Source organism: Anas platyrhynchos, chromosome 5, assembly GCF_047663525.1.
Source record: "Anas platyrhynchos isolate ZD024472 breed Pekin duck chromosome 5, IASCAAS_PekinDuck_T2T, whole genome shotgun sequence".
Taxonomy (NCBI): domain Eukaryota; kingdom Metazoa; phylum Chordata; class Aves; order Anseriformes; family Anatidae; genus Anas; species Anas platyrhynchos.
Window position 1 is genome coordinate 43632932 of NC_092591.1, and position 27658 is coordinate 43660589.

Consider the following 27658-nt stretch of genomic DNA (forward strand, 5'->3'; position numbering starts at 1 on the left):
CAGCACTGGCATCTGCACGGCGCTGGGCTGCCCGGCAGGCTGTTGGCATTGCCAGTTTTCTCTGAGGGTGATTCCTTACTGAATATATATATATATATTCTATGATTAAAATTATATACAGAATGAAGTCTTTGCTATGTTGGAAGTATGAACTCGTTAATAAGTATCTTCTACCAAAAAAAATAAATAAATAAAAATAAAAAGGTATGAAAAGAGATGGGGAATGGAAGAAAATCACACAGTCCCTTATTTCACAGTTATCATGCAAATCAGACAAGGTCTGGTTACTGGATGGCTCAGAAAATTGGCAATATCCTGACATTTTTGTCTTTGATCACTGGTTTGAGTTTAATCTAGGATGGTAATAGTTACTCCCTTGGCTCCGATGAGATAGTTTGGTGGTTTCAGGCCAACACACAATTGTCCACATCATAAAATGATGACAGTTACTTGGCAAAGCAATTTGAAGAGGGAGGCTAAGGCTTTGTTTGAACAATGAAGTTGTGCTACTTGTGTGGATTTAGTTAAACTGATATTATTGTCTGCATCTTGTATAACTCTTTCTGTATGACTAGGGATTTAACGTCCATATCTGTAAGATGCTTTTGTGCCCATATAAGTATGTCTGCTCTAGAAGCTGTGCTGATATAATTTTATTGGTAAAAAGCTACAACTTAGCCAATAAGGGAGAAGAAACATTGAGAGAGGATTAAATAATAAATTACATGGAAATTAATAATTCTGTGACATTTAAGGCTATGGATATATGAATATGTCAATATAAAGCACAGTGGCCTTGGTACATTTAGTCCATGATTTTAAATATCAGTGATAGCAGAAATATTCAGCATAAAAAATACTGTGGTATTTGTGATACTAGTTCTGCACTCTCTGCCTTCCCCAACCTTCCCAGTCTGTTGTCTAGTTCTTCAGAGCCAAAGAGGGATTATCTTTATAGGCTCTCTGCTGTCACAATGGAAAGATTGGTAGGCTGTCCTCTCCTTCTGTCCAAAAGGAAATGGTGGAAGTCCGTGAAATGCAAAAGGAACTGGGTGGTTGCAAGGGGCTGTGGAAGGGCAAACAGAGGACAGGAAGTGCCCTTGCACCAGGCACTGGAAATTCATCCACAAGGTGCTTCCAGGGGCAGGCAAGGTCAGCACAGCTACAAGGATGGAAAAGAAGAAGAAATGTCAGTCCTAGCACAGTCACTAACTCTTCTAACCCCTTGATCAAAGAGTATATTATGTCATGCAATCATGTTTTTTTTTTTTTTTTCACATAGTATTCCTAAGGTTTTAAGTGGTATCAGCCATCAGTGACACACTAGCCTATTTGTACATATATTCTTATTACACTGAGCTGCAAGATGGTTTCTCAATATTCACGGAGAGCTGCTCCACATTTTGCATGGGATTAGGCAATACACAGATGCTGTTTAATCTAACATGCTATGAAACTATATCCTTCTTTATGATAGTAATTTTGATAGAAATTATGATAGAATGGGGTCCAAAACACATGGATCTGTTATTCTTGTTATGAGGCCTTCAAGGATTGTGCATTTAGCTTGTGCACACTGTGATCTCTGAGATGGCTGTGGTTGCAGTCAGTATGTTTACAAGTTCTTTGAATGTCTAATAGATGGAGCTTATAAAAAGACTTCTTTGTACATGGATTCTAATTCCCACTTCATGCACATAGTATAGCCTGTACCTCCCACAGAACATCTCATATAAGAATGCATGTTCTTTGGGCACATCCAAGTTGACCTGCAAGGGTAAGAAACATCACCCAGCATGCCCACCTCTTCTTGGCTTTGAGTTCCAGATTACTGCTCCCAAGTCATTCATTTACTTTCTTTGTCACTTTGCCATCTACAAATGGAGTTAAATATAGAAATGTAATGAGGGGTTGACTGAGATTATTGTACATTCCTGCATATTTTTGAATGTTGTATTTTCCAAGTGTCATTAGTTCCATAAGAAAACCAAGATATAAGTCAATAAGAAAACTATGATATAAATTGGGGTAACATCTGACTGTGAAGGTAATCTTATTCTGAGGCTGCTTTTCAGAGGGTTTTTTTGTTTGTTTTTTTTTTTTCCTCATGTGAACTTGTTTAGGGAAGCTAGTTTATGTGTTTAAACCTGTAACCCCAGCTGTGAAGCATGAAGAGTGGAATTTGCCTAACTACTCATAGATAGGCTAATATTCTTAAATGTTTAGAAAAGGTAAAAATATTATACATCTCAGTAATTTTAGAAAGGGAAGCAGAATTCTAAATTTCTAGCAGTTTGCTTTGTGCTCTTTTCAGTTTTTAGCACTGAATATTCATCCTAATCCTACAACTTCCTCTTTGAATTTCCTGAAGTGTTGTGACCTTGAAAATCAACAGTCTGTGAAATTTTTCCTTGCTGTTTTACCAGGTTCTTGAACAAGAAGGGATATTTCAAGTTTAAATATACAATCCTTTCTGATGATGCTTTCCTTGTTTAACAGGAACTCTTCCAACTTTCCATTCATGGGTATGCATGCACATACATATGCATTTTGGGGGGTAAAGAAGCTTGTTTCAGGCCACAGTGGGGACATGCACACACACACCGGGCTCACAACAGTTAATCTTGAACTGGCTGATTTCCTGGATGGAATTTTGGTGTACAAACCTTCCCATTAGGATTAAGGTAATGTTGAGTTCATCCCAGGAGCATAAAAAATACTCCTCATTAACTGCTCCTTATTTCCTTTTGAGAGATTGCAGTCATAGTGTTTCTACTAGTAGGTCTCATTTTGCCTGTTACAGCTTTTCTGGTCTTGGACCATGAACTCAAAGCCTGCTCTGACCTTTCACAATTTTGTGCCATGAATATACTTCATTGTACATGTTTCTGTACATCCTTTTGACTGATTACAGTATAAAGCCTGTGGATATATGATACATTTTACATGAGCATATGGTTTTAGCTTCACTTTAATTATTGTTTTTATTAAGATTCATATTCATAACACCTGTAGTGATCATCGTAGTGAGCACATGCAGAGGTACAATAATGCCCTTATCAAAAGTGTCAGGGCTAAAACCCTCAGCAGACCTTAGTTACTCACTTTACATTCTATTAAAGAACAAATCAGGAAGCCTGAGACGCCTAGAAACCCCTAAAGACTCAGGCTTGCAAGCTTCTGATTCACTTTCAAGAAATGCAATTAAAGACTCTGACAGATGATTTCTGGCACATCCAGCTACAGTAGTTTTATACATTGCTGCCCTCACTCTCCATCATGCCCCTTTTCTAGTTGTCTCCCTATGGCAGAGTCAGTAGAATGGAGCATCACAGCTCGAACTCACAATCAGGCATATTAGGTTAAACTCTAAGACAAAAATAATGCTCAGGTGCTTTTGTGTGTGAAATAAGAAATTTGAAGCATTCTGTTTTCACTCTAAGGCCAGTAACAAGCAGCTGGGGCTAAGACACAAACATCTTAAATGGCTGCAGCTGTTTACTTGGCAAATGTGAGCCAGGTCCCTTAAGTCAATTTTTATTTTTTCTTAAGAATATGTCAGTATACTTTCCACTTATTAAATGTGGTGATCTAACTGCCTCAAAATCAACTCATGCTTTTTTATGCCTAAGTCAACAGTGGAACCAAACTGAAATACTTGCCTTCCAAAGGGTAGTTATTGGGACTTTCTGAAAAATCAGTCCCCATTAAAAGTGCAAGGGGTCATCACTGATAAGTTACTATTCATTTTGAGAGTTATATTGGTTAAAACTATTTAAGTTATATTTGGCAATGTACATAAATTCATATTGGAAAATAGTTTTTCAAGAATAGAAATACTGCATCAGAATCTGCCAATTTTTTGTCAATCTTTGGCAGCATTCACATGCTTGCAGATTTTGGTATTTGCCTTAAAGGCACATCTTCATCATGCCTATTTTTCTTGTAGCTCCCCTGGTTAGCATTCTGCCTGGCAGACATTTGCAGGAAGGGGCCTCAGGCCTTCCAGACTCACAGTAGAGCTAGACACTAGACACCCTTGGGTGTAGGACCATAAAGTATGGATTCCCAAGGAAAACATCTCATTTAATGGGACCTTTCAAAATAGTAATTTTTCAGTCTGAAGTGTAAGTAGATTTTTCTTATATTCCTATTTGTGAACAGCTGATGTTCAGGTTTGTAGATGTGCCTGGTAAGGTAGCAAAATAGTTTACAATTCTTATATATGTGCTCCCTGTTCTTCACCTAAGCTAAGCAAAAATTCAGGAAGGAGAAAATACAGATATCAGTTCACACAGTAGACGCACACGTGCCTGGTTTGCAGCATTCACTTGCTCCAGTTGTTAGGAATAAGCTGAGCAAAAACCAAGGTAAAACTCCTGGATGAACATCCCATTGGGGTGCCAAATTTGCTGTCACTAAAAGGAACCTGATCTAACAAGATAGCTCCTCTAGGTTATAATTGATTTGACTGAGCTCTTTCCTATACAGCACATGCACAGTAAACCAAGGAACTTTAGAGCTTCAGTTCAGGTGCCACAGGTATGATCATGTAGCAGAAGGTGGTCAGTGCAGTATGTAGCTGCCTAGGATAAGTTACAAAAATAAATAATAATTTATCCTTATGGGAAAAAAATGTATCTGGCAAAGTGAGATAAGCAAATTTGGGGGTGCTGAATAGCTCCGGGGGAGAGTTCTTGTCTATCTGTGTTAGGCAGAGATTATGCAGGATGTCAATATTTTGGTAGGCCTATCTCAATAATATTGTACCATAATTAATAGTTACAGAAGTATGATCATTCTCTGTGTGTTTTGTGGGCTGAAATATTATATGAGGGTATATCGTGTCTACTGATTCACTCTTAAAGTAACTGAGTAGCTGCTTGACAGTTGAAATGTAGTAGTTGCTTAAGTGTGTACTTTTTGCTCACCTTACTTGCTGAGCTAGTTAAACTGTCTGGATGACACATGGGATAAAGAGGGAATCTGAACGAATAAAGATTGTAGAAGTGAAAATTTACCATAAAACAGAAGTTCTAGCTACCAAGTACATGTTGGATACTTTGCTGTGCTCCACAGCTAAGCTTAGACACAATAAAACCATCTGCACATGTATTATGATACATACACATGTGCTTGATATGCATATGATATGCAGTGGCACAGCAGAAAAGTTGAAACACCATCAATCAGTCCTCAGGTTGATCGCATAACCTCATGTACAGCATAACAATTGTTGACTTTTCCTTCTGTGATGCATGAGCAGGAATTGTCAGACTAACGGAAAATCTAAAGGCCATGAAAACATGACTGCAGACCAGCCTACCATTCCTTTTCCCTGTGAGAGACAAGCAGAGGAAAATCTTGTAGGACAACACAATCCCAGATTTGCTTCAGTACACTTTGATGCTGATGTATCTGGAAGAGCAAGTTTCCATTTAGGCTTTGAGTTAGGAATCAGTGTCTGGCTGAACTGCAAACAGTTCAAATTTCAGAGTATAACATTTTTGAACAACAGCAGGGAAAATTTTAATTTATTACATTGGCTAATGGCAGATTCTTTTTTTTTTTTTTTTAAAAAAAAAAAAAAGCAATAAATATCTGCACAATATGTACCTTAAAAGTGATGAAGAAAGAGGAAAGCGGGAAAAAAAGTATGATATGCCTCTAGTTTCTTTGAAAGGAGTTTCTTTCAAGAGTTCCTTTGAAATCATATTTAGGGGTTAGCCAGAATGTGTCTTAGAGTAGTAATTTATTTGCACTTTTGCTCAGCTCTATTGGCGAACATTTATTCATAACATTATTATCATAAATGCTCTGTGAGATTAAGTATACTTTTATCAGCATAGGCTTGTGCTTAGCAAACTCTTGTGCATGCTAGGCATTTTTATGACAGAAGTCAGTAGATGATGGGGTTTAGTTTAAGCACTCAGTGATGTGTTTTCTTCATGAGAAGTGGTACTGTTTCTACTTTTGTCACCCAACTTCTTAGAGGTGCCATTGCAATCAATACTAGTGTCAATACTCAAGAAAAGTGTTGGTATACTATTTGATATTTTTGAGAATTTAACTGTGTTGTTCAAGTTTACCTTTGCTCAAGGGTTGGTGCACTAACAGTAAATAAAAATAAGCCACTAATAAAATCCTGACTCACAAGAATTAATCAACATGAAAGCAGAAATCTAAATCTTTGTTACTGGTTAACACAGAATGAGACAACAAAATTAAGTGACTTTGTGATAATTCCTTATGAACTGTCATGGTATCAGCATCTGAACAAAGTCTATAAGATTCTGATAATTTTCTTCATTTTCCTTTTAGAAAAGTTAGTTAACATGGCTTGACTCCTGGAATAAATAAGCAAGAGTATGTAGACATTATGCAATTATTATGAAATCATGAATCCACCACTGTACCTCTAGATGAACTTGCTTTTAAACATACACATACAAATATATACACACATTCTGTCTTTTACTGTCAGGAAATTGATAATCAACCTGAGTCTATTTTTATGTTTGTTTTACAGTTGACTTAATATTGAGTCTGAATGAAAAACAAACAAACTCCACAGTGGCCAGTAGTGCACAGTGTTTCAAAATCAGGGTCTTTGCATTGGGTTAATTCAAACAGGTTTTGCTGATTCTGACTAGGAAAGCTAGTCAACATCTGACTGATGGTCATTTCCTGGATAATTACTTTTTTATTATTTTTTTTTTTACATTTGTTGTCATGTACTGAGGTGAATTAGCTATATATGTTTAGTCAGTACACATAATTACACTGAAGACTGACTGAAATAGAACCCAAAACATGCCCACTCATATGTTGTTGGTTGTCTTTATCATCATATTTGTCTTATGGCATGGTTAAGTACAGAAATGTAATTGGCCAGACTGACGAGTGCCCTCCATAATAATTATGAGCCTTTACGAAACACTTCTATTCTAAAAGCACAGTTGCATCTGGATCTAGTTCTGTCCGTCTCCTGTCACTTTGTCTAGATGTTCCCAGAAGAGAACAGACATTCCTCTAGAACTTTCCAGAGTGCTCGCTAGCTTTGTATGGACAGCAATACAACATTTACACAAAACCAGGACTCTAACCCTTACCAGTTGTATGGCCAAGGCATAAACAGTAAGGTGGACTTTCACAATCTTCTGCAAAACTCATAAGTACACTGCTGGTCAATAGTGTCAACTGGATAATGTTGGAAATTCAGTAATTACTAAAAGTATCTTAAACAAAAATGCTGGAATTGCAGAAGGGTGATTAAACTGGCTAATAATACCAACCTGCATTGGAAGGCCTGCACCAATATTGATTTTCCATTGCTGAAATTTTTACTCTTGATGAAAAAGGGTACTTAAGTCAATTTTAGACAAGATCTGTAAAACAGATGGGCCTATAAAGAAAAGCTCTGACTTTGTTTTGCTTTTCCCTCCTCTTCAGTAAAATAGAAAATGGATGTCCTGCTATGGTAAGACTAGTTGCTTGAAAGGAACAGATAAGAAACGATGGAAAACATATAAGCAATTAGTCTTGAGAAGCAGGATTTAAATTAGTTAGTCTTGTGGTAGTTGCTTAAGGAGTGGCTGCTAATTTGTACAGTTCACATGAGATGGCATTGTGCTTTTCCTGTATTGTCACAGAAAGAAAAAAAAAATAAATAGTCCCAGATAGTACCTGAGAAATTTCCTCTCTGGACACTAAAAATTTAGCCTTTTAAGAAAATTGTGAATAAAAATGTAGGCATTGCAGTATGGCAGAAAGTTCAACACATTTGAGCTCTGCCCAGACAGAAATGTTTCAGAAAATATTACAGGGCTAGTGTTAGCAGAGAGCTTGCTTGAGGGTCCCATTGAAGTGATCAAGGATTTATGAACTTGATTTGTTATCTTTCTTTTCTAGCAGCGGGAGTAAGGCAAAAAAAATGGAGCTGAAGAAGAGATTTATAAGCCATTTTTCACATTAATTTCAATTTGTTAAATATATTTTTTTCTGGTTTGAGTTAAGGTGATTTATCTTTATTTCTTCTACAGTACATACTATCTGTCCAGCTGAGGCCCAAAATGCTTAAGAAAAAATCTGCTGGCTTTAGTCATGCTACGTATCTGGCATAAACTTCTGGACAGAGCTCTTCTGGGAGGAAAGAATGGATTTATCCATTGATGAAAAGCTCACAACTGTAATATAAAGCCAGGATTTGATTAGTAGAGGTTCAGGGGATGTAGTTGTTAGCTCTTTGTATACTTCTGCCTCACATCCCATTCTGTTTTTAGTCTTTCTCTTTAATACCTGTATATTAACGTTTTTGTTTGTTTGTTTGTTTGTTTGTTTTTCTACTGGTTTTTGGTGATGGTGATGTTTGTTTGTTTGTTTCCAAGAGACAGCCAGTAGCAGAGTAATTTTCAGCTCATCGCTGTTACTCTGGCATATCAAAGTTAAGACTAAATGGGTTACAGTTAGAAGACTATATGTAACTGTTAGAAAATGCACTGCAGAAGCAGTGCATTGTTCTAAAAACTAAATCTGCATTTCAGATACAAAATCAATGTCCTCAGCTGTCCCCCTTCCCTTCCCAATTCCCACCCAAGTATGTTTCAAAACTGACTGAATTCATATTATAAAGCCATTTCAAGCAGATTCTTTAGGAAGTGTTTTAGAGGTACACAGGTTAGCTGGCAGCATTTTCCTACCTACCTCCAGATGGGTTCCTAAATGATGAACTTTAGTGAAAGCAGCCCAGAGGAGAAGGACCTGGAGGTGTTGGATGACAAGAAGCTCAACATGAGCCAGAAATGTGTGCTTGAAGCCTAGAAAGCCAACCATATCCTGGGCTGCATCAAAAGAAGCATGGCCAGTAGGTTGAGAGAGGTGATTGCTTCTCTGCTCCTGTGAGACCCCACCTGGGGCACCCAGCACAAGAAGGACATGAATGTACTAAAACAAGTCCAGAGGAGGGCCATGAGGATGACCTAGAGGACTGGAGCACCTCTCCTATGAAGACACACTGAGGGAGTTGGGGTTGTTCAGCTAAAAGAAAAGAAGACTGGAGAGACCTTACAGCAGCGTTCCAGTACCTAAAGGAGGCTTACAGGAAAGCTGGGGAGGGACTCTTTTGTAAGGGAGTGTAGGCTAGGAGGAGTAGTGGGTTTAAACTAGAAGAGTGTAGGTTTAGATCAGATATAAGGAAGAAATTCTTTACTATGAGGGTGATGAGGCACTAGAGCAGCTTGCCCAGAGAAGCTGTGGATGCCCCATCCCTGGCGTTGTTCAAGGCCAGGCTGGATGGGGCTTTGGGCAACCTGGTCTGGTGGGAGGTGTCCCTGCCCATGGCAGGGGTAGGGGTGGTGAGTTAGATGAACTTTGAGGTCCCTTCCAACCCAAACAATTCTATGGTTTTATGAATATAACTTATCCCACCTAATTCTGATGCCATTCCAGGGATATTTTAAGCAGGAAGATTACTCCAATGAACCTATTTTAACAAGACTTTTATTGAAAACATACACAAAGTCAACATGTTATTTAGGTTCTGAATGTACATATTAGAGAATATTCATATTAGAGAAGAATATTTGAATATTTTAAGAAAAAGGGAAACACAACTGGCATATACTGCAGTTTACATTACTAAGGCATTTAGGCTTAAGAGCAGGTTGTACCGTGTGTGTGTGTCTATCTATATACACAAACACACAAACACATACACACAAGTTAATTGATTTTAAACTGTACAGTGCTATGCATTTTTTTTTTTAATTTTTATGACACTAATTTTTTTTTAATCCAAATGGTAGAAGTTGTTCACAGAACAGCAGTAATGATCTACTCTTCAAGAGTTTGCTTACAATTACAAAACTAAAGATGCAAAAAAAAAAAAAATCTTCATGGGGAAGTTCTCTCTTACCAAATTGAGGCTCAAGTAAGAAAAACACTAGTTTGCAAAGGCACCGTGGAGACAGGTTTTAATACATTAAATACAACATGAATCATTCACAATAACAAGTTTAGTGTTTCTGGGAACTTTTTGTAAATACAACACAGTTGGTCACACGAAAATGTTTCTGTTGATTTGTCTTGGCAACTCAGATGCATCAACAGTGTAACAGCATAACAGCTTTGTTCCCATCTGACAAAAAATAATGGCAGTTCTGCAAGGCAAACGTTAAACCTGACCGTATGTATTTATTAAATCCACAGTGTTTTGACAGATTATAGGGGATGCAACTTAAAGGATGCTGACACGCTCACTGAGGGCTTTCATTTCTGTTTCTTCTAGCTTGGTGTTTTCATTATGGTTAGCACTTGGACTGATAAGGTGTGCTGGATACTGCAATCCATGTTCTCCTGAATACTGTTCCCATCGGGAGTCATCACTTTCATGGGTAATGTAACGTTCCTCCATTTTACATTCAAGTTCCCTTAAATCTAACCAGGTTTGATAGTCCTGAAATAAAGTAATAGTATTTGTTTTAACATTTCTAATAAATGGCATTCTCTTCTACTACCAATAGTATACAAAATGCTACTGAGTTGGCAATTTGAGTATTATGCATCCCTATTTCCCCAGAACAGAAAAACCATATAATCAATAAATATGAAATCTGCCTACAGAAATAGGTATCATATTAAGAGCACTGTCTGTTAAATTAATTTTATTAAACTCTGTTATAAGTATAGTATGGAGATATTACAGATTGTTTTGCAGGATGTATGAACAGTCTACAGATTTCTGTGATATGGCATGGGTGGTAAAACAATTCCTTGCACTAATCATAAGACGTACGGAGAAGAAGAAAGCATCTTTAAATCAGACTTCTACATCCACATGATCAGTATAAGATAGTCAAGAAAGTTGCTCTATCTCAGTATAATGGTGCAGGATATAAATTCAGCTGGAGCTAGAAAAAATCTGCTTTTCCAAACTTAGGCAAGTAGTGGTGTGCTCATATAAATGCATACATCTAAATATCAAAGCTACATTGGAACTCTGTTTTGACGGTAAGGTTGCAAACACATTTGGTTCTCTTTAACATGCTCTGCAACTTCTGATCTGCCCAAAGCATATCTCAAGTTCAATAATTACTTTTCTTATTCCCACCCAAAGCATCCATCTAGCTACAGTAATAAAGCCAATCCCAGCAACACAGCCTAACCTCTGCCCACAACTCTGTACTCAGTTTTATTTTTTTCTCACCCACTTTGTCATTACTTAAGAGACAACCCTGGTCACCTAACCAAAGCATCAGAAAGCCCACACCCTGTAAATGCACAAAAGACTTCACCCTTCATTTCTTGCATCCTTAGGCCCACTTCTTACAGTTTTCCTCTCAGAAACCATCTCTATCTCTCACTCCCTTGCTCCACTGTTATCTTTCCTTCACCCGCAAGCTTGGGCTTTTCTGGAAGGAGGACTCATCCATGGTGCTAGAGTTGCTGCTGTACTGCCTTGCCTTGGTTTACCTCCATTCACTATTGCACAAGGAACAAAAGTGAACATAGAGAGGTGAATACGCTGTCCCATCACATGAGACAGCCAGCAGCTGTGCTGCAGGACTTAGCTCAGATCACCTCTCTGGTCCCCAGAGATCCTGACAAATGCACTCTGTAATGGTTGGTGGAGAGAACACAGTCTTGGAGGAAAAGACTAGAGGGTGACAGGAAATCTGCGAGGAAGAAAGCAAGCCCAGGAGAAATGCCCCTGGGGAAGGCAGGGGTGTGGTGGGAGGTTGCAGTCCTTTTCCCCCTGTTCCAGCAGGTCATCCTCCACTTTGAGAAACATTGCTCAAGTGTAAGGACCCAGGTCTTAGTTCAGATAAAGATTCCTTGGGACCGTAGACTATGCATCTGATCTGTGCCATGCCTGTGCATGATTAGTTTCCTATGCACATATATGTATCCCTTGGAGGATCCTAGGGGTTGGAGCCTCTTTAAGATCCCTTCCAACCCAAGCCATTCTATGATATGATTCTATGATATATTGGGGTAGACCCCAGGCAATTTGATAATGCAAGTTGAATGACTTTATAGACTATCTATCTATATATATTTATGTTCTTAGCAGACAAACTAAATACACTTCTTTAGTGTACTTTGAAAACATGAGAGAGTTTAGTAGTGGAATCTCATACTTCAAAAATTAATTAGAATATATACACAAATTGGTAAAGGAATATGAGGTTCTCAGGATCAGAAAACATCTCTGTGTTTGTAGATTTGCTTAGATTCTATTGCACTTAAAGATGAAAATTTTTATATGCTTAAGAGACTAAATACTCAGGAAAAAAAAAAAACAAACAACATGGAGTTTGCAGCAATACCTGTAACCATGGATGGCTTAACGTTTTGTCCACACTGTAGCGCTTTCTCATTTTCACTTGCAACAAATTATTTATGAGATCAATAGCTGAAAAGGAATAATATTAGAACATATCAGTTAAAATATATTTTTTATATATAAACAGAGACAGACAGACACGACAGTAGTAAAAAGGGCAATTTTTCCTCCATGCTCCAGATTTTTCAAACTGTATTCAATGTTGATATCCCTGAAAGTACTATTTTGCTAAATAGTTGCCTGCTAGCTAGTATATTGTCTACCTCTTTGTGTTCATTTGCAGGCATGTAGCAAAGACTGATGAAACTTCTCAGCTTCTGCTCAAGTGAAAAAAAAAAAAAACAAAAACAAACAAACAAACAAACAAAAACCACCGCATGTAAGTGAGGGCTACAGTATACTTCAGGTTCTACAGCAGTTTACAGTAAACAGGTAGAGGGGTACCTTTACCAGGTAGGCTTTTCTGTGTGTTTCTGCCCCAAGAGGATGGGGTAAACTGTTTATAACTCCTGAGTACCTGACTTGCCATGCTTTTCATTCAGCCAGTTTGGAAGCAACAACTCTGTGTCCCTGACTATAGGTTTCAGTACTATATCCATGAAAATGGAAATTTGCACAACAGTCTGTTGGACATGTGCAGTAAGTCTGACAGACAAAGCTATTCTTAGCAATAACTGGCTGCCATTAAAGTAGCCCCGGGTCCCTGTTGATGAATATTATCTTGGAAATCAAAGCAATCATGGGAATAAGATCAAACAAATCTCAGGAATTCTGGCAAAGAAGGCACTGCCAGAGATTCTGAGCCACACTCCTCTTGGAAGCAGATGGTCCTAATTTTGTTTTCTCTGTTGTGGACAAACAGATTTTTAGCTATCATCTCTTTTAGTATACAATTCATGCTAAATTCTCTAACATTTTTGTTTTGTTCCCTTTCAAAATGTCTGAGAAGCAGATGTGGGATCAGAAAGCCAGTGGATAGCCAACAGGACCACTACTGATAGATGGCAGCACTCTGAAAACTTATTTGTTTTCCAAAACAACAGGGTTAATCTTTTTCATGGGCAACACCATGGGCAATGGGCAACTGGATTATAACTAAAGTATGAGTGTAGCTTATTTTGCTTATTTCCTTCTCAAATATTTCACCTGTTTTGAAAGACAGGCATCTATGGCATGAACTTCATAAAAGATGTCACGTGGATCTCCCTGACTGAATTCTTTAGGCCATGTTTTTATTGTTCTTAGTGAAAACATTTCTTAAAATGATTTGAAAATCAGTTGTCATCAAAATGAATGCCAAGATGACTGCTAAGCCTCAAAAATGAGAGAACTAGGCCTTTAAGAGGCATATAACTATGCTTTAAGATACTCCTAGGATTTGCATGACAGTGACAGCCTGCAGAGCTGCCCACTTTTCCTTTTGGATAGAATGCAATCAAACACACCAAAGAATAAAAAGTTATTAACATCACAAGAAGAGGTAGGGTTTCCTCAGAGAAGGGGATAATTAGTTTATGATGTTCTTACAGGTTTGAGTAGCTTATATCAGCTCTCTGTCTAGCATTCTCGTGGATTATAGGATAGATGTTCATAACCCTGAACGGGAAAGCAACAGACGCTGCTCTGTAGAGGATATCAGTAGCACTTGAAATAGAGGACCAGCTTGATACAAGCTTCTGCTGCTTTTAGGGACTGGAACCATCAGCTTGTCATAATGATCCAGTTTTACTGAATGTAGAGCTTCAGATTTCTTGTTTTCTCTCTTTCTTCAAACAGTGAGACTCAGGAGGTTAACTTGAGCTCCAGCCTCAAAGTTAACACAGTTTACACAGATGATCTGCTTGTTTCACCACTGGAATATTGCTCTCGTATAAAGTTTCTGATTGTGTGTTTCTGATTCTTCACCTGAAGTTGTTTTTCTCCAGCAAAGTTTTGAATTATCGCTTGTCCCTTAGTTAGCAATATAAATAAGCACAAATGCAAATGTAAGAATTATGAGAATTTATCTTCCAAACTATCATATATGATTCCATCTCTTTAATACTCTTAAGTTTTCAAATGTAAGTGAAGAATGAGATCAAACATGAGCTTCAACAGCAAAAAGCATTTACTATTTTTACCAGAAAATCATGCAATCCAAGCAGAGATCCTTCTCAAGCATAAGAGTGCTAAGTACCAGTTAGAAGTCAACATGCAGCTGCCACATACTGACAGCAGAAGGACAGTGCTGTGTAAAAGAAAGCAGAAGCAATACAGACAGCCAGAGTGATTAAACTGAAGGATTAAAGGATTTTCTGAGGGATCTGGAATAGTCAATTACTGAGAGAATTCTGACTTTAACTGGTGTTAGATAAATTAGAGAGGTTCAGACACTGATATGTGTCACTAGCTATAGGAAATGAGGAAAGATCCTGATTACTCTCTCTCTTTCAGCTTACAAAAAAACCATGAGCTGTCCTTATAGCCACCACCTAAAATAAACTGGTCTGGCTACATCACATAAAATGTGCCTACAGTAAGACACATGTTGACTCAACATCAGAATTTGAAAAAAAAAAAAAAAAAAGCATATAAATAATAATTTTATGTTTACTTTACAAATTGTACTGCTTAAAAACACTGGATATAAAAATGTATAAGCTGTTAACAATCAGTTTAGACATACAACTCAAATGTGATTCACATGAGTCGCTCAGGAGACCAAACTAGACCATCATAACTTAGGAAAAAAAAAATTCAGTCTAGAAAGAAAAAGTAGTTTTGAAGAAAGTGGGGCAACTGCACTCTATTTTAAAGTACATTTTATGAAACAAAGACTGAATTTAAAAACAAACAAACAAAAACAAACAAACAAACAACAGGTTTTAAAATAATCCTTGTCATGCATTTTTAGAATTTTATAGTTCGACAATATTCCTCTGCAAAAACATTGTACAACATTATAAACAGTTATTAATAAATGTAGAAGGTTCAGAAAGACCACCTATGGTCTGAACATCTTTTATGGAATCCAGCAGGTATTGTCAAGGAAGTAACTGGTATAAAAGTTCTAAGAGGATTATGGTACAGCTTTTCCAAACACCTTTATGGGCTCCTGTTTATTTCCCCTGATTAAGGTAGGGCCACCTGAGGGCTTATCAAGTTTCAGGAGCTGCAGACTTTGCTGAACAGGATAAACCAGCCAGCTGTTCCTCCTAGCTTCCAAACAACATGACTACTCGTCATTTAGATAGCTGAACATTCATCAGAATCACAAATGAAAATATTCAAACACAGTTTTAAAAAACTGTAATTGTTTTTCAGTTGCATTTTACTGGAAGAACTTACTGAATCAGGAAGTTCTAAACTACTTATGTCAGTTTGTTAGTATAGCAAAAAATTAGTTATAGTAAAGACACAGCAAAAATGTCCACAGGAAGTATTAAGTTAACAAATCATAGTTTTCATAGAAATGATTGTTTTAACTCAATTAGGATGTAACACATACATTAACACAAAAGTTAGCAAAATATCTGAAAAACCTGTCTTACTAGAACTTACTATCCATTTAGTCCTACGATACGGACTTTTGCTTTTCATTTAATTTGTAAGAAACATATCACCTTAAGAGTACTAAGAAAAGCAGTCCTAAATTAAAAATTATACTTGATCCAGAATTTTTAAAGTACACACATAATATCAACTACTCTAGCAGCCACCACTTGTGAAAATTTAAGCTGCAGACATTAATATAAAACTTAGGAGTTCCCAGACCCTGTATTCTTCTGAGTATAGCTCTGTTATCAGTGGTATAACTTTTTCATACACTGACCCACTGCTTCCCTATTGCTGCTCAATACAGCTTTGTTGACAATGCGCACATGCAGTTATTTTGGCAAAAAATAATCTTCAGCTGGCAAAGCTTATTATTTTCTGTGAAATGGATTCAGCTGTACTATCAAAAGAAGTCCTTGGCAATGACAAGTTGCACCTCCACAAGAGAGGTTAAAATACCATTTTATTCTGGCAAACACATGTAAGTATGGCCAAGACCTTAGTTTAAACAGCTAGTTAAACATTTACAGAGGTAGAGACATCTTTGAGCTATAATATGTATGTGACCTCCTTGTACTTAATACTTATTCATGTGATTTTCTCATTAATGCATGAAACAGTTTCTATTCACATATGCTGAAACAAGTCTATGTTGACACAAAGACAGCTGCAGTATTTATTTCTGACTCAAAACAAAAAAAAAGGCACACCATGATCAAATTTAATACATGAAAGAAATTGCATTGTTTCTTCCTAAATTCTTTAATAATACAAAGTAATATGAAGCACCTAACCAGCAGTATGTACCTCACATAGCTTTATCAGGGTAGCAGTAATAGCTGCGTTGGTAGCTGATAAAAACAAACAAAAATAATTCTGAATACAATGATTTACAAAAAAAAAATCCACAGCAGAATGAAACATGCCATGAATAATCTAAAATTTGACATAGCACATTTTGGGCCCATTCAGTTCAAAAGAACAGCCACCACAGAAAAAATACATTAGGTAAAATATATTAACAAGCAGAGGTACAGCATTTTTCAGGGAATTTTGTCCTTAAATTCAATAACATTTATTTTTTGTAACCTGCAGCTAAGTCAAAATAATCTTTTTGAAACAATGCAGATTTGGTGGACAGAAAGTTCAAAGGTGGAAACAACCAGTAACACTGTTGAAAACACACTCCATGTTTGACAGATATGAAATTTACATCTGTAAGTAAGAAATTTGCAAGAAGATTCTTCTGTATTAGTATCTAGCAAAGTTCCACAGAGAAGTCTGAGCGAAGCTAAAATTCTAACATAGCAGTTCACTGAATTCAGAAATATAAACTGGCTTGTCAATAATTGGAGCCAAAGAGAACAGAAATAGCAGATTGGACAATGGAATGCTGAATGGCTGTGACAAAACCTGTTTTAATACAGAGATTATCACAGAAATTGCCTCCACAGTAATGTCTTCCAATTCTATTTTGACATACAAATACATTCACAGTTTTCAGGGAGTATTCTTTCAAATGAGAGAAAAAGGTGGGGAAAATGCAGCTGCTTGGTACAGATGGAAATCAGAATTCTCTAAAGAGGATTCTGTGATTGACAGATAGATAGATACAGAGATAGACAGATAGGTAGACAGACACATTCTCTGAAGAAAAAAAAAAAAAGAAAATGAAAAGCAATTGGATTTGGTGACGTTAGAGAAGGGATTTCATGGATGAGCTTGGGAAATGATGCTCACAAAAGTTTTGAATGGATAAACAGGGAAAAAATACATTTGTCAGAGGCATAAAAGTTGAAAAGCCTTAACTTTTACAGGCTAATTTTAATGGCAGATAAAGCCTGTTCATCCATGATCGCTGTCTGTTACAGTTCTTAAGTAAATTGGCACGCACAAATTGGAGTTAATATTAATTCTCTTAGATGGTTGGATGTGGCTTTGAGCAACCCGGTCTAGTGGAAGGCCCCCATGACATTGGGGTTGGAACTAGGTGATCCTTCCAACTAGGTCCCCCTTCCAACCCAAATTATGATAAGCCTAACTCTAAGTTCACTGTATTCTCGATTTATGCCTGTCATTACTGAGACATGTAATATAGTCTCTGTAATAAGTTACCACTTTTAAAATCCAGCTGTAATGTACAATTTATAGAGTCCATTGTTAAAGAGTGTTTGGATCCAGCACTGCCTTTTGGATGTATGAGAGTAAAGCTCCAAGTAATGGAGAATAATATTTATATAAGTTTTACTTATGGTAATCATTTGCCAAATGGCTCCTAGTTTTTCAAATTCTGACAGCATAACATTTCTAAAAAGATCCTTCTCATGTGCATTAAAGATAGTATTAATTTTGTATTTCCTTTATCTTTGACAAGGATACTCATCTAATCAAATGAAGTTTGAATTTTTTAATGAATAGCAGTGAAGCAAAATTTGGGTTGAAGGCTTCTGTGAGGGATATGGTTGTTCATTATGTGTTAAATTTCTCCTAAATATTTGCACATGCCAATTAAGTAAATAAATAGGACTAATTGCTGAGTCTTCAATGGTTTTAATTCTTACATGTAAGAGTAGCTAAAAAAGCTTTCTTTTAATTTTAAAATAATAATATAACATCATGCAAGAAAACATCTGTGTAGATCCTTCAAGACAAAAAAAAAGAAAGAAATAGGTTCATCAATGTTTATTTATGGTAATTAGATATTGAGATATCTAGATAGAATATCTCTAGACAGAGATATTGTTTGAACTCAACTTTTAGTTCTAAAAGTCACTAGTAGTACTTTAGATAGAGATCTAGATTCCTGTGCTTGTTTCTAGAGTCATCTTTAATAGACTTCTTTTACCTTCTTTAAAGATGCTCATAGTAAAATATTAGCTTTTGTTTGTTTGTTTGTTTTTTACTATTAAAAATCTTTCAGGACCCTGAACAGAAATCCAGTTTCTGAAATCTTACTGGATCAGCTCCCAGCTCTCATCTCCCAGCTTTTTTTTCCCCTCACCCTTGCAGAAAGTCTCTTCTGACATTTCTCTCACTGTTTTTGAAATCTCATCTGTTTGGAATTGCTCAGTATCTTCTTTATCTTCTCCACAGAAAAGACTCTCAGATTAGAGCATAAAACTGAATGAAAACCAAATTACTGGCAAAAGTAGAATATGAAAAGGACTGAAGAAGTGCTAGGGCCAAAAGAAGTACAGAAGTAAATAGATGTAACATGAATTCTAACAGCTGAGGTCCTCCACAAGATTCTAAAGCAATCAAATCTGTAGGTGGCTATATGCATCCTTCAACAGCTGATGAGATCTCACACTAGAGGATTATGCAATATGCAGCCTATACAGGCTCTGCAGGAAATGTCTACAGTTAATACTACAAAACAGAGACATTACATTATGGTACATTACTGAAATTTCAAAAAATAAATGTATCCCTGGTATGTAGAGAGAAAAACAAAATATACAAGCAAAATACTACACGTTTTTAGCATTCATATAAAACATCCACTGACAGGTATTACCTTCATGAGAAATTTCTTTCCATGGATTAGGTGGATACATGAAAGCAGCATTCTGGATTTGGTCATGTATGTCCTCATCTTCATTGAATGGGAAGGTACCACTAAGGCTTACGTAAATAATAACACCCACAGACCACATATCCAGAGATCTGTTATAGCCTTTGTTTCTCAGCACTTCTGGAGCAAGGTAGGCTGGTGTTCCTACAACTGAACGCCTAAAGGATTTCTCCCCAATGATTCGAGCAAAGCCAAAATCACAAAGTTTTACCTGTTTAAAGAAAATTGCTAGAGTAAATAAGGGTTTGTTTTTATTATCAAATACATAGTTGATGTACTTTTATCATGGTTTAGTTGTAAAATGCATCTCTATTGTTCCCTCAAGGATACTTTTTTTTTAAAACTTCTCTTTGAGAGGAATCCCGTTATTCCACCACAGTATTAGACTAGATTACCAAGCCACTGTATTCCTTCATGCTGTAAATAAACTGTAGTGAAAGTAATAACACAGAACTGCTTTGAATGAAAGAATTTATATTTTTGAAGGGCCTAACAGCTTAGGTTTCTGGTGAAAGTAGTAATACAAAATAATATCTATTCATTCATAGCATAAAAACACAGCAAGAAGAAAAATGGTTTTACCTATGACTTTTTCCTGAATCAATAGTTGTCAAAAGTTAGTTCTTGATCTACCACTTTTGATTTGTTGGGGACCTAGTTATACCCTACCTCTCAGCAAATTTCCTTGTTGGATTTCTTCAGTGGGTCAGATTTTGCTGCTTTAAAATTGTTACTTACAGTCCCAATATTGTCCCTTCCTTTCAAATTATTAATATTATTTACAAAATTACAGGGAAATTAGAAACTATGTTCTTTTGACTGTAAGCAGTTGGGAGAGCTTACATATGAATTCTGCAGATCAAAGGCAACAGGAACTGACTGATGTATATACCTCTTAATGAGAAGTACAATAAGTCAGAAAGTATGTTTACACCATCTGCAAGCTACCTGGCATTTAAATTCATAACATTAAAGAAGAAGCTGTTGTTCTTTATGAACCGTTCCTTTATTTAAAAAAAAAAAAAAAAGTCTTTACTGTTTCTGCTTTCAAATTGTCATTTATCTGGACCAGATTAACCAACTAAGTAATTTATGCTGTAATGGTGAGCAAATTAGAAACAAGTGCGTAAGTTGCCCTATCATACCTGAAAATCTTGTTGAATATTTTAGGTAAATGACAAAAAACAAGGATTTTTAAAAATACCCTTTTTTGGATACTCATATATACAATTTTATGTAGTTCCTGGAATTGATACAGGCAGGTCACTAACCACTTGTTTGTTCATAAAATAATCATAGCTAGCACTTCCTAATGTGAACAATTTATCTTAACACAGGGCATTTCCTACTTGCCTGTGGAAAAGGATCAGCTGATGCCAATAATACGTTTTCTGGTTTGAGGTCACAATGAACTATATTTTTGAAATGAAGATGTCTTAAAGCAACAAGGATCTGTCAAGAAAAAAAAAATCAGAAAGAATTTCAGTTTTAAATGTTGTATATTTATTTGGCTTTACATTGTTCTGACAGTAACAGTGACCAGAGAATTGAGGAATGGTGCAAAAAGAAACAATCCAACAAGACTGTACCTTTTAAAACAATGTCCACAATGTAAGAAAAAAAGCAAAAATGTCAGCTATTATTTGTTGTACCTCAAGTTTTCTTAATGTTTCACTGTCCAGAATACAATTGTTCCTTCTCCAAAGACCTCATATTGAAAACATTTTTAGAAAATGCATTCTAAGTACTTGTTTAATCCATTGTGAAATCTTTAACACAGAAACATTTGCAAAGTGACCTTCCAGATCTAAATTATTCACTCAAAAATTCTCACAGAAATATTCTGTGATCCAATTTAAGCATATCTTTGAGGTGATAAAGCATAAAGAGTCTTGCATGTATTTTATGCCATTACATACATAAGAACATACAAACTGAGTATAACAGCTTAACCTCCTGTCCCTATGCAAAGAGAGTACATGTATAACTTATCCTGTTCCTGTGCCTTTAACTCATTCTCTGTGTCTGGTCAGGGGCTGATACTGATTTTCCTACTGTATTAGAGCAGGTAATGGCTAGAGGCTAAAGATAAGGTAAGAAACCAAATTCTAAAGCTGATGGCAGTTTTGCCCATGAAAGCCTGAAAGCTAGAGAACCTACTATGTTCCTCTAATAAACTTCCACTGTAACACTTGGAGTTTCTTTTTCTTGCCTTAACACAAAAAACAGGCTGCTGCTATAACTCCGAGGTGGCTCACTACTCAATTGTGTATCTAAATTTAAACCAGTATGATGGCAGCCAAAGAAACAGTATGATAATATGACAACAGGAAGAACAAAACCACCACCACCAAAAAAAAAAAACACAGAAAAAAAAACAGATCATATCGTTAACAGAAGTCATACAGGAAACCAGATTCACTTAATCAGATCCAATCTCAGCATAGAAAAGAGGCACATAAGTGCATATCATGAACAGTAATGGGTACTGGGAAATTCAGAAGGCTCACATTTCCTTCTGCAGGTTTGCTAAATTTCCTTCTTTGATGGTTTGCTATCTGTGTTTTGCAACCCCTTCTTGTGCTTAATCCTTCAAGCATAAGAGAACCTATAACTTGATGGCTTTCCATCCAGCAGCCAGGCAACTGCACGTTTATCTATTTCTAGGTCCTCTTAATGGTTTACTACAGATCACATAACGTACACAAAGATGTCTGTACCATCCCTGATAATATAATCCAAGCTTTCATAAATCAAAGAGGTAAATTATGTCAAAAGCAAAACATAAGAAACAGCGGTAACAATTGACCTCAAATCTCTTTCTAGGTTTATAATCAATTTCTTACCTGAGTAATTAAAAACTTTGTTATTCTCTCCGGCAATCTGCCATTTTCACTTGATAAGATCATCTCCAGCATATCTCCATGGAGTTTTTCCATAACAACAAACACTCTTTCTGGTGTCTCAAACATGCACTCCAAATTTACAACTCCAGGATGATGAAGATTCTATTAAGGGTAAATACAGCACTTGAACAACATAGATTTCCCAACTTGATTAGAAGGTTTTCTCATTACAAAGCCAATCTTCAGACCCTCCTAAACCAGACAACATTTCAGTTTTTCTTAACATAAACCATATGCTTCATTTTTAAGCAGCAGACACGAAATTTCTAGGGATGGTATAAGAGAAGGGATGCACTTAAAATCACTTTAACAAACATACATTATTGTGCTTGGTGCTTTAAACTGCAGAGATAATTCCTAACATAACATTCCCAACACGTTTGGTTTTGAATATTTATGCAGATTAGGCAGTAAAAATACTAATATTTTCTGCAAAAATAGTAGTGATTATCAACTGGAATAATTATATTATCTGGTATTTATAGTAATGTATAGAGTGACTACAGTGAAAATAATAGAAAAATACCTGTAAAATTGCAACCTCATTACGAAGTTGACTTTCCTGTTTGGTTGGAAACCTTAGTTTGTCAATTATTTTAATGGCAACATCTCTTCCTGTTTTGCGATGTTTTCCTGCATTAAAAACAAACAAACAGATCAAAACAAAAACAGAAGGTGTCCATCAATTAATGCGATTAATTCTGAAAAATGTTCCACTTTCACTTGATAGTACCAATGATCACAGCTAAATATCAATTATGCACAACTATGTCCAAGTAAGTAAATCCCAATGAAGGTATGAAGTAACTTAAATAAAAGTTTTCTGTTATTTCCCTTTTTTGTTCCCTTTGACTAGTGAATTTTTCTCTTTGTCACCTAACAAAGCTGTTGTAACACCGAAGAAACACATAAGCACGTGAGACAGTCAGCTCTGCCTTTCAACAATATAAATGTAAAGTTAACTTTCTCATATACTTTTTCTTTTTCATATACTTTTACTAAATTCTCTGCAACTGGCAGGTTACAGGCTTAATCCTTCCAGACTATCTAATAATGAAATAGTTGATCTCCTTCAAGCATGTGAGTGTACATCTCAGGCTTATCAGGCGCCCGTAGAAATTCTTTGGAAAAGAGAAAAAAAGAGAGGAAAAAAAGATAAAAAATAATAAAAAAAAAAAGAAACAATTCAAACAAACTGGTAAAAAGAAAGAAAAAAAAACTCACAAAATCATGCCAAGAAAAATAGTAGCAAGAAATAATGTTTTCCTTCTTTTGTTATAGTTCTTTAAGAGAACAGGTTTCTGTGCTTCAGGGTTTGTACTACCAGAGCTCTTAATATACACTGATCCTCTACTGGCAGAAAACTTCAAAAAAAAAAAAAAAAGACTGTCAACAATAAATGGTGTTTAATGAACACTACTTAAACACCTGTTAGCTAATTTCTGTTAGAAAGCATTTCAGAGTCCAAATACTTTCATCATTCCAGATTTTTTCTGCCTTTAGCATAACTGTACAACACACCAACACCGTACCTCCATAAACAATTCCAAACTGTCCTGATCCCAACACCTCATCTGGGAAGATTTGGTATACAGTACTGATATCCTGTTCATATAAACATAAGAAACATTAAGCATTGAGATATGGAAACAAAATTTGTATTTGATCTGCTTTTTCTAATGGGAAGCAGCATGCATTTACTACAGTAAATTTCAAAACATATTATCTGCTAGAAACATTCACATGAGTTTTCTTAAAAGCAGCAATAACTGCAATTGTAATACCTTTGTTGTACAAAGAAGATATTACAATTTTGTGTCATCTCAGCAATGACACAAAAGGTATATTTATCAAGGCTTGTGATAAGCCTTACTAAATTCAACAGACAGAACTTCCATGAACTAATAACATCTAGTGCTCACTTCTCCTTTAGCTAATTAACATCCTGCAAGGATAAGTAGTTAAATTCTATGTTAAGCTAAACCACACATATGCAATTCTTGTGTCTCAAAGAAAAGGTGCCACAGAGATGACTTTTCTCAAAAGTTAACAAAGCTAATTGTTTGTTAATTTCTACAGGATAGGTGAAAAAACAGCTGATGGAAACTCCTCTCTAACACACCTCTTTGCAAAACAGATCGATGACTTCACAAGCTTAATCATATCATGTCTAGCACAAGCATTCAGAGAACACTCACCACATTTTCTTGAACTTGGCAGTTTGACACAGAAATACTGATGGAAATATCCCCTGGGGAAGAAAGTAAAATATACTTTAGATTGCTGTGCTTTTAGTTGAAACATGTAATAATAGGAAATGACATTTACATTACATCAATATCTTCTGACAGCTGTAGAAATTGGACCAATTAGGTCAGCTTGTTCATCTACCAGCTAATATAAAATTACACCAACCCACAAATATGTGACTCGAACAGCAGACTTTTGTAGTATATCGTAACGAACAGGATTATACATTTCATTACCCTTTTTTTTTTTAATACTAGAATCTCATATTTCGCACTGATTAGCTTACTACTTACTACATTATTCTGTTCTATTTTGGGGCTTTATACCTTATGCAAGTAACACAACAGCAACTAGCGTAAATTGCTTTTATTTAGTGCATTTCAAAGTAATCTTTTATTTCTAGTGTCACCTACAATGTATTTGATGCTATTCAGACTAAGGCCTATACTTAATCGTATTGGTATGTGTACTGTTAAAAGTAATAGACATTTCAACTGACATAAGAGACATTAAAACAAGTAATGGAAGTAAAAATTTGCACATGTGCTTTAACACGACAAATATCAGATCCAACTTCTAAACATTCAGAGCTTAGGATGTTACCGGAACTTTTTTGAACGTCAAACCCACTGAGAAGCTCAGTAAAACTGGAGAATATTTTTACTGCTACTGTACTAAACAAAGATGCCATTTCGGGGAGGGGTTCTTTGGAGCACTGATGCGTCTATCTCCTGTCTCTGCCTAGAATCCCATTCAAGCTGACTTTTCATTTTTTTTGGTCCATACCAAGATTTCAGTGTCTTTGAAACCAGTGTCCTCTTCTATAAAGCCTGTATTACACATAGAAGAAACTTACTAGTACCGATCAGTATCTTTTATGAGTAACTTCTGCTCCTTGTTACTTATCCCCTTGTCCTCTCCTTAGGAATATATTGGTTTTTGGAAGGGGAAATTTTGGTTTCATGGAGTCTTTTTATTGTTGTTGATTTGTCTTCAAATGTATGTGATACTTTGTACTTACATGAAAAATAACATGGACATGCCTCCCCTAAAGGAAACTTGCAAGAAAGCTGGAGAGGGACTCTTTATCAGGGGTTGTAGTGACAGGGTAACGGGTTATCTTTAAACTAAAAGAGGGTAGGTTTAGATTAGATGTAAGGAAGAAATTCTTTACTGGAATTTTTGAAGACCAGGTAGGATGGAGCTTTGAGCAACCTGGTCTAGGGTCAGGTGACCCTGCCCATATCAGTGGGCCTGGAACTGTTCTTTAAGGTCCCTTCCAACTCAAACCATTCTATGATTCTACGTGTGTTACTTAGAGCAGAAGACAGAACATTGCTGCCATTCTTAGTCCCCATGAAAGCTTGTTCTAAAGGTCTCAGGTGACCTTAATTTTTGCACAGAAAAAAAAAAAAAAGCAGGGAGGGATAACTGCTAATTCAGAAAGAAAATTTTCAAGCTTCCCAAGAGCCAGAGACAGCTGTCAGTCCCAGTCCTGCATTTTAGGTGATTTGTTTAGCTGCACTGGACTCAAACCAGGGGTACCCAGCAACTAACCTGACTGAAATGACATCCAGAATTTGACGCTATTTTATGCAGGAACCTAGTCAAGAAAGCATAGGACAGAGATGATGCGAGCTGCTGTGCCTGGAGACAGGCACAATTTGTTGTATTACTGTGTTTCTGAAGGGCTTCTTGTCTTGTTAGTATTTCACACTGCATTAACAGCATCCAGATGTCAAGTGCTAAAGCAAGTGTATATATACTGTAACAAAAGGTCTAAACCAGCTTGTGTAGACGTATCCAAATTTGCTTTACACTGACTAGGCTCAGTACAATTAGCAAAGCAACCACAGCAGCACATACCTGGTAGTGGTGAATTATTTGGTCTGTGCTGCTTTGTTATCATGTTTGGTTTACATAATCAGTCATCTTCGGTAGAGAGTTACCCAAAGGTATGTAAATTGGAGACAAAGATATATTCAGTCCTGTTGGTCCCAGGTTGTTATCCATGCTTTGTTGGGCTTAGAACAGCTGTTCTTCACACAAATTCATTTCATCTCAGCATGGACAATGTTTGTGGCAGTTGTACAGATAAATGTAATGGAAAAGAGGATAACATCTATGCTGCAGTGACCTAAAGAGTGAATGGCTGCTTCTGCAGATAGCTAGAAACATAAATTACAGTCATGATGGGAAACATCTATCCATTCCTAACTGGAGCTCAGAAAACTTCACACCTCTGCACAAAGAAGCTATCATTCATGTCAGCAACACAAATATGGATGAGATGCCATAGAAATAGAACAACTATTTGCTCGCTAGCAAATCTGCACATTTTGTGTTAACACAGATGACCTAGTCTTACCTGGAAACACATGGATGAGAAATTGTAGCTTTTAAAATAATACACAGACAGCTGATGAGCTGTGCAATATTTCTGTACAGAAGACTGAGCAATGTAATTTGTTATATGACTGTATTTATCTGAAACGGAGAAAATAAATAAACTTACTGTGTAGGCTGGGTCCCGACCCAGCAGATGCCCCTTTAGGGATGACAGGCATCAGGGCATGCTGTATTGCCATCTCCCACATTCTTGCCACATCTAAGCCAATACCACTGGTGAGAACATTGTTATTCAGTGGAACACTTGAGAGGTTTTCTATGTTTTCTCCAACATAATAGACTATATTTGCTGTGCTTATTTCAAAACAATGAGGATTGGCTCCTTGAGGCAGTAAAGTGAAAGTTTTTGCAGGTTCCAGTGAGAAAATTTCAGACAATGGAATTTCCTAAAATGAAAATATATATATGCATATTTATTTTCTGTGTAAAGATCATCAACACATAAAACTAAAAATGAACTAATTTATGATATTAACTATTGCTTCTAACCACATGCTTCTTGTGCAAACAAAAAGGCTCTTGTAACCTGAAACTCTTTGAAACAGAGGCCTGTTGCTGGCAAAAAAACAAACGTTTCTTTCCAAGAGCAAACAGAACTTCAATTATTTAAACTTCGCAAAGAGAGTAGTGAGGTGCCATCAG

General features: G+C 36.3%; 1 protein-coding gene across 2 annotated transcripts in view; it reads right to left on the minus strand.

The window, feature by feature from the left end:
* Positions 1-9480: 9480 nt before the first annotated feature.
* PRKD1 (protein kinase D1) overlaps positions 9481-27658 on the minus strand; it is a 127458-nt gene continuing 109280 nt past the window's right edge. For both annotated transcript variants that reach the window (XM_027457805.3, XM_027457804.3), the window contains 9 exons: positions 27123-27402; positions 24556-24608; positions 23890-23962; positions 22884-22990; positions 22298-22459; positions 20805-20903; positions 19395-19662; positions 12327-12412; positions 9481-10453 (listed from right to left, as the gene is read on the minus strand). In XM_027457805.3, the coding sequence (XP_027313606.1) occupies positions 10235-10453; positions 12327-12412; positions 19395-19662; positions 20805-20903; positions 22298-22459; positions 22884-22990; positions 23890-23962; positions 24556-24608; positions 27123-27402 (1347 nt within the window). In that variant the 3' untranslated portion in view covers positions 9481-10234. The remainder of the gene's footprint in view (positions 10454-12326; positions 12413-19394; positions 19663-20804; positions 20904-22297; positions 22460-22883; positions 22991-23889; positions 23963-24555; positions 24609-27122; positions 27403-27658) is intronic.